The sequence below is a fragment of the Oryctolagus cuniculus genome, chromosome 10 (genome assembly GCF_964237555.1).
Source record: "Oryctolagus cuniculus chromosome 10, mOryCun1.1, whole genome shotgun sequence".
NCBI lineage: Eukaryota > Metazoa > Chordata > Mammalia > Lagomorpha > Leporidae > Oryctolagus > Oryctolagus cuniculus.
Genome location: NC_091441.1, coordinates 111,624,159 through 111,643,181, shown reverse-complemented (window position 1 = coordinate 111,643,181; position 19,023 = coordinate 111,624,159). Strand labels below are relative to the sequence as shown.

The 19,023-nt window shown below is 54.7% G+C and overlaps 1 protein-coding gene across 1 annotated transcript in view; it reads left to right on the top strand.

The window, feature by feature from the left end:
* EFCC1 (EF-hand and coiled-coil domain containing 1) overlaps positions 1-10,221 on the top strand; it is a 41,989-nt gene extending 31,768 nt beyond the window's left edge. The window contains exons 4-8 of the mRNA XM_008260339.4: positions 80-227; positions 789-942; positions 2,215-2,355; positions 3,079-3,148; positions 4,010-10,221. Coding sequence (XP_008258561.3) covers positions 80-227; positions 789-942; positions 2,215-2,355; positions 3,079-3,148; positions 4,010-4,146 — 650 coding nt within the window. The 3' untranslated portion in view covers positions 4,147-10,221. The remainder of the gene's footprint in view (positions 1-79; positions 228-788; positions 943-2,214; positions 2,356-3,078; positions 3,149-4,009) is intronic.
* Positions 10,222-19,023: the final 8,802 nt, after the last annotated feature.

Genomic DNA, 19,023 nt, shown 5'->3' with positions numbered 1-19,023 from the left:
TGCCATCACCGCCTTATTCCCGGGGCTGCCCGGCTCCCTCCCTCTGTCCCGTGTCCCTCACCCTGTGTTTCTCCAACAGTGGGCGAGCAGCTGTTCCGCTCCGTGGAGGGCCAGGCTGCCTCCGACGAAGAAGAGGAGGAGGAGGAGGAGGAGGAGAAGTGGCGGGAGATGCAGAGACCCCCAGCGGCCGAGGCCCTGCTGGCTCGGCCCTCCAGCTGCGGCAGTGGGTGAGCGTGGGACCCACGCCATGCCCTAGGCCCCTCCAAACAGTGATGGGGCTTCAACTCGTCCGTTGTGCGGGTTCAAGCCAGGTCTAGTCACCTCCCAGCCCCTCTAAGGCTCTGTCCCCTTGGCCAGAATGAGACAAGGTCGCCCCTGTCCCGTGCAGGACCAACAAGATGACCTTGGGGGTGGCTCTAATGCCCGTCACTGCTCTCTCACTCCCTTGACCACTGCTCTCAGACCCCAGTGTCCTTCTCAGCCTGTGCCCTGACCCTGTGTCCATGCAGCACACTGTCCCCGGCCGCTCCATTCACTGGCCCAATCCTCATCACGCCCCCAGTGTGGAGCAAGGACGAGCCAGGATGCCGGGGTCTCGCCTGGCGTCTCTGAGCCCCAGGCACACTTTGAGGAAAACAGCCATCAAACAGCCCAGCGGCCCTCCTGCCCTGTCCCCTGCCTGGTGCCGTGCTGGCTCTGGTCTCAGGAGATAGGCCATCGGGAGGCGGGGCTGCAGCGCCACCCACCCCCACCCCCCGCCCCCGTCCTGACGCTCTGCTCTGCTGCAGGTGTGATGACTGGACAGCCAAGAAGCTCACGACCTACTGCAGCCACCTGGGCACTGCCGACCGCACCTGCACCCCGGGGGAGCTGGAGGCCCACGTCGCCAGGCCGGGGACCCAGGGCTGCGGCGGGAAGGCCCTGGGGACACCCAGGGAGGAGGTTGGTAGAGCCCCCGGGACCTGGGAGCACAGCCGAGTCCTGTGTCCCGGTCACAGATGAGGAAACCAAGACGCAGATGTGATTTCCCTTGATTTTGATTTTTTAAAACTTTTTAAAAATTTATTCGAAAGGCCAAGACAGAAATAGAAAAGAAAAGGTTGTCTATCTACTGGTTTACCCCTCCAAATGCCCACAACAGCTGGGGCTGGAACAGGCTGAAGCCAGGAGCCAGGAGCTCCATGGGTGCCAGGGATCCAAGTACCCGGTCTGCCTCCCAGGGTGTGAGCGCATGCACAGGCAGACGCATCATAGCAGAGCAGGGACTCAAAGCCAGAGGCGCCAACACAGGACGCAGGCATCTCTGGCAGCATCTTGGTCCCGCACCTGATTTATAGTTACTGAGAAATCTCGGGGCTGCAAGTTAAAAGAGCCCGTCTCAGATGGTATCTCAGAATGCGAAACAGGAGTTTACTGGAGCGTGGAGCTGAGGGTGGGGTTGTAGGAGATTCAGGCACAGCTGGATCCAGGACCCCGCGCTAGACTGTCCCCGCCTGTCTGCTCTGTGTCTCTAGTGCTGGCCTCACTTTCCCCTACTCCACGTGGTGCGGGAAGGGCAGGCTGGGCCGCAGACAGCACAGGGCTTCCAGGTGAGGAACCCCAGAGGAAGACTGAGCCTCCCCCCCTCTCCTCTCAGGGAGGAAGTGCAGTTGGCCCAGCCTGGGGGTGGGGTCTCCATCCAGGTCAGAACAAGCACACCTCAGTAAGGGCCCTGGACAGCCTCCCGCCAGTCTCCTCCTCGTCCCTTGGTAACCTCTCTATTCCACAGGAGCCAGAGGTGCCGTGAGGCTGAAAGCCACTTCATGGAGCCCAAGCCCACTGCACTTTCGCAAGCTACCATTTTGATACAAGACAGCTTTATGTTCCTACATCTGAAATGCTCATTTTGTCCTGTTTATGTGCATATGAGGGGTCCATGCAGTGCCAGCTCCTTACATAATCATTTAAAATGATGGCGGCTGACAGGTATAGCGCGTCAAACGAGCACCAGGCACAGACACGTGTCTCCCCCCACCCGGGGGGGGGGGCGGGGATGGGCATATGGCACAGGGGATAAAGACACCACTGGGGACACCCAGTTCCCACATCCATGCGCCTGGTTCCACTCCTGGCTCCCCTACTTCTGCTCCGGCTTCCTGTGGCCTCTGAGCACGGGCCAGGGTCTGGGGCCCAGCACGGGGGTGCAGTGGGGAAGCACTCGCCCTCTCCCCACAGGCAGAGCTGCAGCGCAGGGCGGAGGAGAGCGAGCACCTGAGGCTGGAGCTGCAGATGGTGGAGACGGAGCGGGTGCGTCTGGCCCTGCTGGAGGAGAAGCTGGTGGACGTGCTGCAGCTGCTTCAGAGGCTCCGGGACCTGGTAGGCACCCGGGAGCCGGCACACGCGGGGCTGGGGCCGGGCGCTCCTGGGAAGGAGCCTGGCCTATTGTCAGGCGCTGGGCTCAGGGCTCTCCTCACACTCGGCAAGTGTTGTCCCATTTCACAGATGCAACGGTGGAGGCTCAGAAGAGCTAACTAACCAAAGGGCGGGAGCCTCCCTAAGTCATCTTATGAAACTAACGTAACTGGAATCTCAAACTTGAGGAACGTAAATACAAGGGGTAATTATACACTAACACCACATTTAGACATGGAAAATTAAAAATGCAAAACCAGTAAATAAAATCCTAGCAAATCAGACGTGGCAGTGGTTAAAGAAATGTAGCATGCCCCAGCTGGATTTATCCTAGGAACTCAAGGATGATGGCCACGTCAAAACGTGTCACCATAACTAATAAGGTACATGGCAGGGCTTCCCCCCCCCCAAATACTTCTCACCTGTGCTGGATGAATCCTCGGGTGCAGAACCCGCGGAGTGCCTGTGACCTTTGACAGGCAATGCACACAACACCTTGCACCCACCAAGTGGCTCTGAGAAGCCCATTGTGGCCAGCCTGGGGGAGGGGGCCAGGAAGAGATGGGAAAGGGCCTGATCAGTTGCCAGGGGCTGCACAAAAGCCCCTGGAGCCCACCAGGTCCCACCCATCAGATGCAGATCCAGCGATCACTGTCTGATCCAGCCCTGCCTCCGTTTCTTTTTCAGAACATATCAAAAAGGGCCCTGGGAAAGACACTGCTGAGTGCCCTGGATGCCTGCAGGGACCCCGCCCAAGGTAGGGGAGCACCCTGGGATTCAGAGCTTGAATTTGGCTGGGAGGCAGGCTCTCAGGGTGAGGGCGTGGTGTCCTGACCAGGAAACCCCAGCTCTCACTGTCTTCAGAATGTGGTCTGCAGAGTGACCTCCTTGTCCACCCTGAACACTGCAGAGGGCGTGGCCCTGCTCCGGCTTCCGGCAGGTGGAAGTGCAGGAAGCCATGCCACAAAGAAGCCAGCAGGGTCAAACCCAGGCGAGGACATGGCCAGGGCCTGGGAGTGGCCACTCCGGGGCTCAGTGCAGCCCAGCAGGGGAACATCTCCAGTGTTTCCACCCCCTGGGTCCTTACAACAGCCCTGTAAGGAAGGGGCTGTTATCCCCACCCCACAGATGCAGAGACTGAGGCACGGAGGGCCTGCTGCTGGCCACATGTTAGCCCTGCAGCTCCCATGGTCTAGAGGGTGGGGAACATGCAGCCCACGGGCTGCGCAGGCCCATGACGTCATCTGCTCTGGCCCTGCCAAGGCAATTGCCAGCAGGACTTGAACCTCAGTTAATCTACAGCAGGCTGATTTTTCAGGCTGAGCATTGTGTATGGCCCACAATGCCATTACAAACACACAGATGGCCTTTGGCAGGACAAGACGGTTCCTAGCACAGCCGGGAGGAGCAGAGCCTGCTCGGCTCACCAGGGTGACGGGCCGGTAGGGATCGGGGATGTGCAGAGCCCTGGCGTCAAGGAGCAGAGGGGGAATGACCTGCTAGAAGTCCCTGCTTGGGGGTCTTCAATGAGATGGGGACACATGGGGCAGCTGGCTGGGCAGGGAGTAGCTCTGTGGACCAGCATGAGCAGACTGACTGTGCCCTCTGTCCACTCTAGAGGGAAGATCTGGCCCCTCGGCCACGCTGGACGCCCTGCACCAAGCCTTGGCCAGCTGTCAGCTCTTGCGGAGACAGTCCCCAGCCCCAGCCCCTGCAACTCCTGTGCTCCCCAATCCTCTCCTCATCTCCTGCTGAGGCCACTGGCCCAGCCGTACCACCATCGGACCAGCCTCCATGGTCAGCTGACCGCAGTCAGACTACCCCCAAGACCAGCCTGACCTCCACCATCAGACCACCACCACGTCACCCGAACTCAGGAGGCCCCGTATTCTTGCCACCAATGTCCACGCCAGAAGCTGGCGGCTGCTGGCTCAGCCTACTGCCCAGAGGTGCCCGCCTTGCCGCCCAGCCTGGCTTGGAATCTCTTCCCTCAGGTCCCAGGATCTCCTCTCTCCAGCACTATCCTGTCCCTTGCACCAGCGTGTCGCTGTAAGGGAGGCCTAGCCCAACCTTGGGGACACATCTGACCCCCAGGAAAAAACGGTGGAATTCCAAGGAGGGAGTGATCACGGTGGGCTGCCTGGTGGAAGCTGGCCTTGAGCTAGCTCCAGAAGACAACTAGGGCCAAGAGAGGGGAAGGAAGAGATTTAATCTAAGGAGCAGCAAGAGCTGCTAATACAGTGCCCAGGGCCCCTCTTTCCTGAACACACCTCTCATCTAAAATCGCACAGGACAGGAAGCTATGTGTGACACCAGTGCTAAACTGAGGCAAGATAAGACAAGCCCCATCAAGAGGGGTTTGTCTGAGCCAGGAGTGTGAGTGCACTACACGGGTACAGCTGGGAAAGGAGGACACCCAGTCCACGAGGTCTGTGCCATGAGGAAGGGGCAGGGGCAGGCCATGGGGGCTTCCGTGGCAAGTGAGGATCCACCCCAGAGTTGATCTCACAGGCAACAGGGGGCCCCTGAAGGCTTGCAGCAGGGACTAGAGACGGGGGCAGGGGGAAGGGAAGAGGCAGCCACAGAAGTGTGGGTGCAAAGGACCAAGGTGTAGCCTAGTCAACTGCAGAAAATCAAAGATAAAACATCCCGAAAGACACCAGAGGGGACAATAACCCCTTAAAGGGGAAGGAACCACATCAGAATCGCATCCAACTCACCCACAAGAAACTGTGCAAACACCAAGAGAGAGACAGACAAAGCCACACCAACCTACAATTCTATATCCTAGGAAATTACCCTTCAAACTTGAAGAGGAAATAAAGACTTTCTCAGATAAACAGATAAGTAGGAAACTGCTTGCATGAAATTCAAAACAAGCCCTTCAGAGAGCAGGAAAATTACATGAGGTCAAAAACTCAGACCCTCATAAAGAAAGGGAGATCGTTAAAAAAGGAACAAGTGAAGGTAAAATAAACTTTTAGTTTCCTTATTCTTACTGGATCCAACAGCCAGTAGCTTGTTCAAAACACGAACAGCGGCAGCACGCGTGCTGATCATGGTTTCCGTGTAGGGGAGAGGAGCCCCAGCAGTGCCATGAGGGCCGAGAGGGAGTTCAGACTGATATGTGATTAAAGGTACTCAAACCAGCCGTGAAGCAGTACAGGGCTATTTGAAAGTGGGTTAGTTGTAAAAGCATATTGCAAACGTGAGGGCAACCACTAAAAAAAAAAGTTTTAAAAATAAATAATTGATAACACTAAGAAAGGGGAGAAAATGGAATTATTTAAAATGCTTGGTTAAAGCCACAAAAGGCACAAGAAGAGAGAAAGACAAAAACAGGACCAGACAATAAAGGCAACGAACAGCAAACAGCAATAAACATGGCAGATGTTAACCGAGATCAAGAGTCCCTTCGAACGTCAATGTTTTAGATACACGGAAGACAAGACAAAGATCGTCAGAGTGCATCAAATGGGTGAGCTCAGCTGTCCGACTGTAGGCCAACTGTAGCAGCAGCCACGCGACCTGCAGACCGAGCAGGCTGCAGGATGAGGGCAATGAGCAGGGTTGACAAGGGGTCACTTTCCTAAGGCGACACGACAGTGTGCACCGACAACAGCGTGGCACAGAAAGCGAGGCAGAAACTGACAGCGCTGCAGGGAGAACAGGTGCACCTGGAGACTGCAGCTCCCTCGGGAAGGAGAGTGAAACTCCAAGACGCCATCTGCCAACTGGTGGACCCCATCGCCTGTCTCACGCGACTGCCGCATGACCACCGACACAGACCAAAGTCCTCACTACAAAACCACCAACCAAGTATAAAAGAATGGGAATTGGGACTGCTGCCTGCAGTACCGGCATCCCATATGGGCGCTGGTTCAAGTCCTAGCTGCTCCATTTGTAATCCAGCTCTCTGCTGTGACCTAGGAGGACAGCAGAAGATGGTCCAAGTCCTTGGGCCCCTGCACCCGCATGGGAGACTAGGAGGAAGCTCCTGGCTCCTGGTTTTGGATCAGCACAGCTCCGGCCACTGCGGCCATTTGGGGAGTGAACCAGCAGATGGAAGACCTCTCTCTCTCTCTCTCTCTCTCTCTCTCTCTCTGCCTCTGCTTCTCTGTAACTCTGCCTTTCAAATAAATAAATAAATTTTAAGGGGAAAAAAAAAGAATGGATGTTATAAGGTGTTCCTGATGGCAATGAGATTAAACTGGAAATGAGTGACCCAAAGATGGCTGGAAAATCCCCCAAATACTTGGAGTTTAAGCAGCAAACGTCTAACTGATACATGGTTCAACAAAGAAATCTCAAGAGAAATGTTAAGGCCGGCGCCGCGACTCACTAGGCTAATCCTCCACCTGTGGTGCCGGCACAACGGGTTCTAGTCCCGGTTGGGGCGCCGGTTCTGTCCCGGTTGCTCCTCTTCCAGTTCAGCTCTCTGCTGTGGCCCGGGAGGGCAGTGGAGGATGGCCCAGGTGCTTGGGCCCTGCACCCCATGGGAGACCAGGAGAAGCACCTGGCTCCTGGCTTCAGATTGGTGCAGCGCTCCGGCTGTAGCGGCCATCTGGGGGGTGAACCAACAGAAGGAAGACCTTTCTCTCTGTCTCTCTCTCTCACTGTCTAACTCTGCCTGTCAAAAAAAAAAAAAAAAAAAAAAAAAAAAAGAGAGAGAAATGTTAAAATACTTTGAACTAAATGAAAACACAGTGTATAAAACTTGTGTGAAATCCCAAAAGAAGACTTAGAGGGAAATCCATAGCGTTGAATGCATGTATTTAAAAAGAAAAACAGCTCTAAAATCAATCATCTCAGATGTCATCTCAGGAAATTATAAAAGAAGAGGAAATTTTAACTCCAAAGCACATGAGAAGAAATCAAAATTAAAGCAGAAATCAGTAACATTGAACACGGGAACCAAGGAGAGAAAAATCAACAAATCCAAAATCTGGTTCTTTGAGAAGATCAATAGAATTATTTCTACCCAGAATAATTAAAGAAATCACAAATTATTAACATCAGAAATGAAAGAGGACACTACTACCTATACCACAGACATCAAAAGGTATCACCATAAAAGTGATGACCTATTCAAAGGAGATCCATTTCCTGAAAGATGGAATCTGCCAGAACCCATTCAAGAAGAAATACACAGCCACAAGAGGTCAACGGTGCGTCCTCGGAGAGAGCTGGGGCCCCGTTCCAGAGGAGGGCAATCAAGCAGTGCATCTGAAAGTCACGTTTACACTTCAGTCAATTAAGTGTACAATAGCACTGTGTCTAAAAAAGTGTACATACCTTAATCACCTATTACTTAAATACATTACGGCTAAAACATGCCAGTGATCATCCGAGCATTCAGCAAGTCATCACGTCGCAACACTGACAGCTGGTGGCTGATCGGGTGGCTGAAGGCTGGGGTGGCTGTGGCCACTTGTTCAAATAAGACAACAATACGCTTTGCCACATCAACCTGCCCTTTTTCTCATGAGTGATTTCTCTGTAGCACTGGTTTGTTGTTGTTGTTTCCATATTTTTGGTCTTTGTTTGTATGTTTGTTTGTTTTTGAAAGGCAGGCAGAGAGAAAATGAGGTCTTCTATCCAGGAGTTCACTCCCCAAATGCCCTCAACAGCCAAGGCTGAGCCAGGCCAAAGCCTCCAGGAGCCCAAGTCTTTTTTTTTTTTTTTTTTTAAAGGTAGAGTTCCAGAGATACAGAGAGAGATCTTCCATCCTCTGGTTCACTCCCCAAGTGGTTGCAATGGCCAGAGCTGGGCCTGTCTGAAGCCAGGAGCTTCTTCTGGGTCTTCCATATGGGTGCAGGAGTCCAAGCACTTGGGCCATCTTCTGCTGCTTTCCCAGGTGCATGAGCAGAGAGCTGGATTGGAAATGGAGCAGCCAGGACTCGAACCAGCACCCATATGGGATGCCAGAATGGCAGACAACAGCTTTACCCACCCCAGTGAACCTGAACCCTGCCTCTTAAAATCTCCACACTGGGGACCAAGTCTCCAACACAGGAACCCTCAGGGACACACCACATCCATGGCATGGCACAGCTTAACTCCTTTGTTGCCTTTTTATTTTAGATTTATTTTTCTTTATTTATATTTCATTTATTTGAAAAGCAAGAGTTAGAGGGAGAGAAAGAGCCAGAGCCAGAGAGAGAGAGAAACAGAGAGAGAGAGAGAGATCTTTAATCTACTGATTCACTCCACAAACAGCTACAACAGCCAGCGACGAGCCAGTCTGAAGCAGAAGCCAGGAGCTTTTTCTAGGTCTCCCACATAGATGCAGGGGTCCAAACACCTGGGCCAACCTTCTGCTGCCTTTCCAGGTACATTGGCAGGCAGCTGGATCAGAAGTGGAGCGGCCAGGTCTCAGGCCGTTGTCCGTGTGGGATGCCAGTGTCGCGATGGCAATTTCTTCCACTATGCCACTGCGGCAGCCCCCTTTGTCATCATCTCAACACTGTTCACAGCATCTAGATTCTATCTCAATAAACTACTCTTCTCTGCGTGCCCAGGAGAAGCAACTCGTCATCCAGTACAGCTTCATCCTGAGCCCGCAGCGGTTCAGGTGTGTGGCCAGGCTCCACGTCTCAGTGAAGTTCTCTCACTGTTCCCACACACCTGCCGTCACCTCCTCCCCGGTCATCGATGAGAGCGGAATCCACTTCTTCCAAATTTCAGTTCCTGGTGGTATTCTGACCTCCTCCCACAAAGCACACATGTTCTACAAGGCATCTAGAGTTGTGACTCCTTCCTAGAAGTTCTTCAACTTCCCTCCCCTGTATCCATCAGAGGACCCATTCTCTAAGCAGCCAAGTCTGAGGAAACTGATTTCTGCAGTAATAAGATCGACTGAGTAACACCCGATGCCTGGGCTGCAGAATGGATGCTGTGTTGGCAGGCGTGAGAACACCGCATCTCATCGCAGGCCACGGGGTGACCAGATCCACGGGCAGTGAGCAGCGACAGCCTGGAAGGAATCTCCTTCTCTGGGCACTAGTTCTTGGCAGCAGGCTTATAGCATTCAGCAAGCCACCGCATGAGCAGATGCGCCATCGGCCAGGCCCCACTCGGTTCACAGAGTGCAGGCAGCGCGCCCCTCGCTCGCTGCTCTGGGGCCCCAGGATTTTCCACAGTGAATGTGGCTCCAGCTTACTGTTGCCAGCTGCACTGGCCCCAGATGGGAGAATCAGCCTGGCCTTCGAAGCTCGGAAGCTTCGAATCCAGCGCCGAGTTTTCCTCTCTGGCTGTGGAAGCCCAGCAGAAGGCTGCTCTGCCCGCAGTGAATATCTGATGCTCACCGCGGCCCGCTTCGTCCAGCCTCTGGGCCAGGTCTTCCAGGCGACCTGCTGCAGCTGCCCCCCACCACCACCACCACCGCACGGCTCCCCTCGCCCTTCCAGGCTGTGATGGCGGCTTCGTTCCTTAAACCTCGTGAGCCAGCCTCTGCTAGCCTCAAACTTGGCTTCTGCAGCATCCTCACCTCTCGGCCGTCACGGAGTTGCCATTAGGGCCCTGTTCCACATGTGGCTGGTCTGCTCTTCTACCCAGACCACTGAAGCTTTCCTGTGGCCAGCAATAAAACTGCCTTTCTTCTCATTAACCTCAGCCAGAGCCGCCCTTTGCATTTCCTCCGAGAACTTTTCCTCTGTGTTCACGACGTGGCAAACCCCGTGGTGCTGCTGGGAGTCCAGCTCTGGGCCTGTTCCAGCTTCCCGTAAGCTCCTTCCTCACTGAGCTGAGCCGTTTCTAGCTTCTGATTTACAGTGGGAGGGGTAAGACTCCTCCTTTCCCTGCAACTCTTAAAGAAAAAAATAACCCGGCATAGCTTCTAAGATTTATTTATTTGAAATGCACAATTTACAGAGAGAGATGGGGAGAGACAGTCAGAGAGGTCTTCCATCCACTGGTTCACTCCCCAAGTGGCCACAACGGCCAGGGCTGGGCCAGTTCCAAGCCCGGAGCTTCTTGTGGGTCTCCTATATGGGTGGCAGGGGTCGAAGCACTCAGCCATCTTCTGCTGCTTTTCCAGGCCATTAGCAGGGAGCTGGATAGGAAGTGGAACAGCTGGGTCTCGAACCGTGCACATGTGGGATGCCGGCACTGCAGGCAGTTTTGCCCACTGCGCCACAGCACCAGTTTCTATGCAGGGCTACGAATTGGCCAAAAGTTGATGTTGTTGTGTCTCAGGGGCAGACAGAAGAAGGGCCAGCTGATGGTAGGGTCCCAATCAATCAATAACAATGTCGATTATCACTGGCCAAGGACCACCACAGCACACACGGAAATACTGAGAAAGTCTGAAATAGTGCAAGAACCATCAAAATGTGAGTCAAAGTGAGCACATGCCACCAGAAAAAATGGGGCTGGAATATTGTGTTCATGCAGGGTCACCATAAATCTTTAGTTGGTTACAAAAAGAAAAAACCTGCAAAGCACAATGCAATGAAAGGAAACCAAATCTGTATCGATTGATAATTTAATCAACATAGGCTGGTGTTGTGGTGCAGTAGGTAAAGCCACCATCTGGGACACTGGACACATGGGCGATGATTCGAGTCCTGGCTGTTCCACTTCTAACCCAGCTCCCTGCTAAAGTGCCTGGGAAAGTGGCATAAAATGCCACCCACAGGGGAGACCTAGAAGTCGCTCCTGGCTCATGGCTTCTGGCTTCTGGCTTCAGCCTGGCCCAGCCCTGGCCATTGCAACCATCTGAGGGAGTGAACCAGTGGGTGAAAGATCTCTGTCCGTCTGTCTCTCTCTCTCCCCCCACCTCCCTGATACTCTTTCAAATAAGTAAATACTCTTAATGATTTAATCAATAACTTTGCATAAGAGAACAGAGCTGGATGGGCTGGATCACTGGCAAATTCTGCTAGTGAACTCTCAGGGGGAAATTATCCCAGCCCTTTGCAATCTCTTCCGGAAGACAGAAGCAGAAGAAACCCTTCCTACCTCATTCTGTGGACCCCTCACTACCCTGATCCCCAAACCAGACAAAGGCACTAGAGGAAAAGCAGGGGTAGGCATTTGGCCTGGTGGTTCACATACCAGTCACCCCTAACAGAGTGCCTGGGTTCAGGTCCTGGTTCCACTCCTGGCCCCAGCCTCCCGCTAGTGAGCACCCTGGGAGGAAGCCGGTCGTGGCTGGAGCAGCTGGATCCCTGCCATGCTCTGGGAAACCCGGGCTAAGGCACCAGCTCCCAGCTTCAGCCTGGCCCTGCCCCTGCCTTTGCAGGCATTTGGGGGCGTGACCCCGCAGGCTGGAGCTCTCCTCCACCCTCCCTCGCTCCCCCTCCCCTTCCTTCCCTTCCTCCTTCCCTCTCAAAGGAAGAAACTACAGACAACATCGCTCGTGAAAACACACGCAAACATGAGCAAACCCAGCAACGTTCAGAGAGCAGTAAACACCACAGCCAGGTGGGATCTATCCCCAGTAGGCAGGACTGGCTTCAGAAGTGAACGCATGCGATGCGTGACACCAACAGCTAGGGAGGATCGAAGGACCGTAACAACAGATGCAGAAAAGCACGTGCCGAAAACCCAATACCCACTCCTGAGTAAGAACCCTCCTCAAACTGGAAACAGAGGGGAACTTCCTCAGCTTCATAAAGAACAATGACAAAAACCCTACAGCTGAGACCACACTCACGGGCCCGGCATTGTGGCACAGCTGCTTAAACTGCTGCCTGGGATGCTGGCATCCCATATGGGTGTTGGTTTGAGTCCCAGCTGCTCTGCTTCTGATCCAGCTCCCTGCTAATGCACCTAGGAAAGCAGCAGAAAATGGTCCAAGTGGGAGACTCGGCTGGAGCTCCTGGCTCCTGGTTTCAGCTTGGCCCAGCACTAACCATTGGGGGCTATTTGGGGAGTGAACCAGCAGATGGAAAAACCTCTCTCTCTCTCTCTCTCTCTCTCTCAAATAAATAAAATTAATTAAAAAAAAAAAAAAGGCCACACTCAATGGTGAGAAACTAGAAGCTTTCCTGCTGAAATCAGGAATAAGCACATCTTACTACTTACTGGAAAACAACACAGCCACTATGGAAGACAGTCTTGCATTTTCTTACAAAACCAAACACATCCTTAACATGCAACCCAGCAATCACACTCCTTGGCACTTACCCTAAGGGGGCAAAAACCTGCATACAGGTGTTTAGAGCAGCCTTGTTCCTAATTGCCAAACATAACCAAGACGTTCCCTGGTAGGCAAATGGATAAACTCTGATGCACACAGACAATGGAGTATAATTTCATATTTTAAAAAAATGGGGGCCGCTGCAGTGGCTCACTTGGTTAATCCTCCACCTGCGGCACTGGCATCCTATATGGGCACCAGTCTGAGTTCCAGTTGCTCCTCTTCCAGTCCAGCTCTCTGCTGTGGCCCAGGAAGGCAGTGGAGGATGGCCCAAGTGCTTGGACCCCTACACCCACATGAGAGACCAGGAGGAAGCACCTGGCTCCTGGCTTTGAATCAGCATAGCTCTGGCTGTAGCAGCCAGTTGGGGGGTGAACCAGCGGAAGGAAGACCTTTCTCTCTCTCTCACTATCTGTCTAATAAATTAAAAAAAAAAAAAAAAAAGCTATCAGGGGCCAGCATTGTGGCAAAGCAGATAAAGCGTCCTGTGGAAGGTAGCCCAAGTCCTTGGGCCACTGCCACCCATGGGGGAGACGCAGATGAAGCTCCTGGCTTCAGTCTGGCTCAGCATTAGCCACTACAACCATCTAGGGAGTGAAACAGAAGATGGAAGATTTCTTTCTCTCTCTCTGTAACTCTTTAAGGTAAATAAATGGGAAAAAATGCAGTCTCACACCAAGAAAACATATGGGATAACCTTAAATGCATATGGCTAAGGGAAAGAAACTGATCTGAAAAGGTTACACTGTTTGATCCCAGCTCTGTGAGTCTGGAAAATGTAAGACCGCGGACTCAGCATAGAGATGAGGGGCTTGGCCGGCACCGCGGCTCACTAGGCTAATCCTCCGCCTTGCGGCGCCGGCACACTGGGTTCTAGTCCCGGTCGGGGCGCCGGATTCTGTCCCAGTTGCCCCTCTTCCAGGCCAGCTCTCTGCTGTGGCCAGGGAGTGCAGTGGAGGATGGCCCAAGTCTTTGGGCTCTGCACCCGCATGGGAGACCAGGATAAGTACCTGGCTCCTGCCATCGGATAGGCGCGGTGCGCCGGCCGCAGTGCGCTGGCTGCGGCGGCCATTGGAGGGTGAACCAACGGCAAAGGAAGACTTTTCTCTCTGTCTCTCTCTCTCTCACTGTCCATTCTGCCTGTCAAAAAAAAAAAAAAAAAAAAAAAAAGAGATGAGGGGCTGTCGGGGGTGGATGAAGAGACAGAGCACGGGGGACCTGGGGGTTGTGATGCTACTCCGTGGGGCCCATGGTGCTGGGCACACAGCCCTACATGACCCTCACAGCCATCGCATGCACAGCACCAAGAGCCAGCCCTCGAGTGGACTGTGGACTGCAGGTGTCCAGGTAGGGCCCCTGATTGCAGACAGCATGCCACCCTGGTGGGGAGGCTCTGTGGGCGGCAGGTGCTCAGGACGACCACATGCCCCTTATGCGTGCCCACTGTCCCCTTGGCTTCACCAGCAAAACACTACTCCAGAGGGAACAGCTAGATTCCAGGAGAGCGGTCCCCGAGCTCAGAACCCCAAGCCCAGGGCCCCTTGGAATGGGGAGTCCTGAGCAGCCACGCTGGTCACATGCCCACAAAGCTGGCTGGGTACAGGGGGAGGAGGGGAGGTGGCAGTAATTCTACAATGGAAAGCAGGAAAATCAAATATTTGTAAAGAAACCTTACATCTACCAGTTTTTTTTTTTTTTTTTTGGACAGGCAGAATGGACAGTGAGAGAGAGAGAGACAGAGAGAAAGGTCTTCCTTTTGCCGTTGGTTCACCCTCCAATGGCCACCGCAGCCGGCACACTGTGGCCGGCGCACCACGTTGATCCAAAAGGCAGGAGCCAGGTGCTTCCTTCTCCTGGTCTCCCATGGGGTGCAGGGCCCAAGCACCTGGGCCATCCTCCACCGCACTCCCGGGCCACAGCAGAGAGCTGGCCTGGAGGAGGGGCAACCGGGACAGAATCCGGCGCCCCTACCGGGATTAGAACCCGGTGTGCTGGCACCGCAAGTGGAGGATTAGCCTATTGAGCAGCAGCGCCAGCCTACCAGTCTTCTTTTGGCTTTTTTCCCCAAGTTTCTTTGGGATTGTTCAGTTGACTGTAATTCATTAAAAGTGTTTTCTGGGAAATTCTAAATAATCTCCTCTCTCTCACCTTCTGACAAAAAAAAAAAAATCTGTTGACGTTAGAATGCCACCAATAAATAAATAAATAAATAAATAAATAAAATCCTGTAATTTTAAACTATTGCCACTAGGTGGCGAACATGTACACAGACCTGAGTTGGACTTGCACTTGTTCTGATGTCCCCGGTATTTGCCCCAGCTTCCCTGAGGGACCAAGCAAGCTCAAAGCACTCGCACTGAAGGCCAGCAGGCTGGGGGTAGTAGGTGCCAGAGGGTGCGGGGTAGGGTGCAGCCTCAGGTTCATCTCGTACCCCTGAGAGCGTCCACGCAGCACCCACGCATGCAAGGTCCCAGCAAAGCCCTTTACCTGGGGCACACGGGTTCTTGGATTTCCAAATTCTACAGCTGAGGAAACCAAGGTGGGTGGGTGAGACTCTGTCCAAGGTCACAGAGCTAGGAAGAAATGCAATCGGCTGGCTTTGTGGCACAGAGGGCTAACTCACTGCCTGGGACAGCAGCAGCCCCTGGGGGCGCCAGTTCGAGTAATGGCTGCTCCACTTCCAGTCCTGCCTGGGAAGGCAGTGGAGCATGGCACAAGCACTTGGGCCCCTGCCACCCACGTGGGAGACCAGGATGGAGCTCCAGGCTGCTGGCTTCAGGCTGGCCCAGCCCTGGCAGTTGTGGCCATTTGGGGAGCGAACCAGCAGATAGAAGATGTCTCTTTCTGTGTCTTTCCTTCTCTTTCTCTGCAGCTCTGCCTTTCAATACATCTTTTTTTTTTTTTTTTAAGTTATTTTATTGATTTGAGAGGTAGAGTTAGACAGTGAGCGGGAGAGACAGAAAGGTCTTCCTTCCATTGGTTCACTCCCTAAATGGCCACAATGGCTGGAGCTGCGCTGATCTGAAGCCAGGAATCAGGTGCTTCTTCCTGGTCTCCCATGCAGGTGCAGGGGCTCAAGGACTTGGGAAACCTTCACTTCCTTCCCAGGCCACAGCAGAGGGCTGGGTCGGAAGAGGAGCAGCTGGGACTAGAACTGGCGCCCATATGGGATCCCAGCACCGCAGGTGGAGGATTAACCTACTGTGCCACAGTGCCGGCCCCGTGCCTTTCAATACATCCTAAAATAAAAGCAGGCTTGGGCCCCAGGCTTGCTGCTCACAGCCTGGATGACAGAGCCGGCGACTAGGGAGAACCCGCAGGCTGTGTGTCTGGCCCCAGGGCCCCGCAGCGACAGGCAGGGGCTACCACTGCCTCCTGGTCGCACACAAGCTAAAGAAGCCATGTGATCGTCGCCGCCTCTGATCCCCTCTGCTTCCCAGAGGAGCCCGACCTCTAAGACAAGGGTCTTCTTGAGCAGGTTCCTTAATTACACAACAGCCAGACTGAAATTATCCCCTGAAATCACCTGACAGCCTTGACCGACTGTCAGCTCTCCCCTGCTCCATGAACCAGCATCCGTGGCACTACACTCCCGCACTGGGTACAGGGGTCTCCAAGAGGGGGCGGGCAGATGAGCAAACAGAAACACCACCCACTCAGCTGGATGAGAGTAGATCCGGGAGGGCTTCCTGGAAGAGATCACCGCTTCGGTGAAGTGTACCAGGAGACATGCTGAGGAGTGCTTCAGACACAAATGCTAGAGAGAGGGTGACCTACCACGAAGCTTCAGGCCAGGAAGGGGGGACGGACAAGGAGAACCCTGATGAGGAGGTGGGTTTTACCCGGAAGATTCCAGCGAGCGATGAAAGGATGCTGAGCAGGACAGGAGCGAGCGCAAACCTTTGCAGCCAGCGGCAGAGCCGGGAACCCAGCAGCCAGCGGTCCTGGCAAGACGCGAACCAGGCCAGAACTAGAGGGGACGCAGCCGGCGGGCTGACGAGTGTTCACCGAGGGAGGGGCTGGGGTGCAGCGTTACAGGGACGCAGTCCCTGCCCTCTCAGAGCTCTCGTTCTGTGGAGCAGACTCACGAACACATCATATGGTGAGCGTCAGATCATCCTGGCCCTGAGGAGCCCCGGGAGAGGGGCCCTGTGGGGCAGGAGGTGGGCGCCCCGCCTCAGCTGGGGACCTCGTGAATGGTGATCAGCAGGGAGCCAGGGGAGGAGCTGCGGGGAGGATGCTCCTGGCAGAGGGAGCAGCAGGTGCAAAGGCCCTGAGGTGGCTGAGTCTGGAGAGTTTGAGGATCAGCAAGTCAGTGTGGCTGGGGGTTGGTGAGCAAAGAAAGGGAGTGAAGAGGTCAAGAGACAGCTGAGGCCAAGCCACGGAGGGCCCCACAGGTGGTGGGAGGAGCGTGGCTTTTACTCCGCAGTAGGTGAGGCCGTCCAGTGGGGCTGGGGGTCTCTGGGCTCCTCGGACCTAGGTGGAACGTCCTTCCCAAGCAAGCTGTCAGCTGCGGCTGGAAAGCTGTCTCCGGTCTCCAGGCCGACCAGCACCTCCCCACTAACAGCTTCTGTGCGCCAAGTGTACCCTGCAGCCTTCAATCACACCTTGGGGGAGGGGGGGCTGCAATCTTTCACCCAGAGCTGGCAGAGGAGGGGGCTGAGCCTCTGGGGAGAGTCAGAGGACTGGCTCTAGGAGACCCCCACTATCTCCATGAGCCCCAAGCCAATCAACATACGTATGTGAAATGCCCTGTCCAAGGGGCACCCCAATAAGACAATGCAATGAACAGAGAGTAACGCCTTAAAAACTCGGGACGCGGCCAGCGCCGCGGCTCACTAGGCTAATCCTCCGCCTTGCGGCGCCGGCACACCGGGTTCTAGTCCCGGTCGGGGCACCGGATTCTGTCCCGGTTGCCCCTCTTCCAGGCCAGCTCTCTGCTGTGGCCAGGGAGTGCAGTGGAGGATGGCCCAAGTGCTTGGGCCCTGCACCCCATGGGAGACCAGGAGAAGTACCTGGCTCCTGCCATCGGATCAGCGCGGTGCGCCGGCCGCAGTGCGCCAGCCGCGGCGGCCACTGAAGGGTGAACCAACGGCAAAGGAAGACCTTTCTCTCTCTCTCTCTCTCTCTCTCACTGTCCACTCTGCCTGTCAAAAAATAAAAAAAAAAATTAAAAAATTAAAAATAAATAAAAAAATAAAAACTCGGGACGCTTCCTCAAAGCCAGTGACCCACTGGGCACGCCGCCTGCTCGCCTCTCGGACCAGACGCTTTCTGTCGCTGGCCAATCAAATACAAGTTTCTTTTCTCTCCAATAAAAGTTTCTGCCTCTTTGTAGATTGTTTCCCACCTTCTTATTTTTATACTAGGCTGGGGAAAATAACCCATGAGACTCCACCAACCGCCCTCCCTTCCGCCACCGCTCACAGCAGGTAAAGCGCGGGCCCATCCGAGGCCAGGGCAGGAGCAGCACGGATGGGAGCAGCCAAAGTCAGACAGAGAATCCACGGAGGGTAGCTGAGGCTTCGTGAACGCAGAGGGCTGAGATCCGCGGCACAGCACCGTGAATGTGCCCAACACCACGGGCTGCACGCTTTAAAACGGCGCACATGGCGGCCGGTGTCCAGGCAGAGCGGGTTACGCCGCCCAGTGCTGGCATCTCATATCCAGCTCCCTGCTAATGCGCCTGGGAAAGCGCGGGAGACGGCCCCAGTCCTTGGGCCCTGCAGCCGCATGGGAGAGCCAGGTGGAGTCCCAGGCTCCGGGCTTCAGCCTGGCCCAGCGCCAGCTGTTGCAGGCATCTGGGGAGTGAACGAGCAGATGGAAGACCTCTCTGTGTGTCACTCCTTCAAATACATCTTTTCTTAAATGGTAACCTGTTGTTATGCAATAATAAAGATGAGAACACTGAGGTTCGGGATGAGGAGGGGTCAGGAGCAGCAGCGAGGAGCCAGGCAAGGGGTCCCGGGGAGGAAAACGAGCAGCAGAGGAGGTGGGTTCTGAGGTTTGCTGTGAGCAGACAGTGGGGGTCCCCTGGGGGACAGTGAGTGAGCACAGGATGGGAGCACAGAACTAGGGTGCTGTCCAGATGGATCCACAAGGAGTAGGTGGAGCTGGCGGTGGAGGGGATGGAGGAGGTTGGGAGAGTGGCCCAGCCAAGCGGCACCAGGCCTCTGCGGGGGTGACCAGCTGGACGGAGCCAGCTCCCTCTGAGGTGGGCAGTACTTGGGGGACCAGCCTTGAGGGCAGGCAGTAAAGTCTGGTTTAGGCCACAGTAAGCCTGAGGGCCTTGGTGACGCTCAGAGCGAACATGCAGAAGGGCCCGGGAGCCCAGGTGTGGGCTAGAGCCAGAGATGGGGCAGTGGCTGTAGCCGGAGCAGAAGCCAAGGGAGACAAGCACCGTGGAAGGCGAGGACTCGCGGCCCAGGGAGCCATGAACGCCACTGGCTTGGCTGTGGGGCAAAGGGGAGAAGTGGGGCAACGGGAGC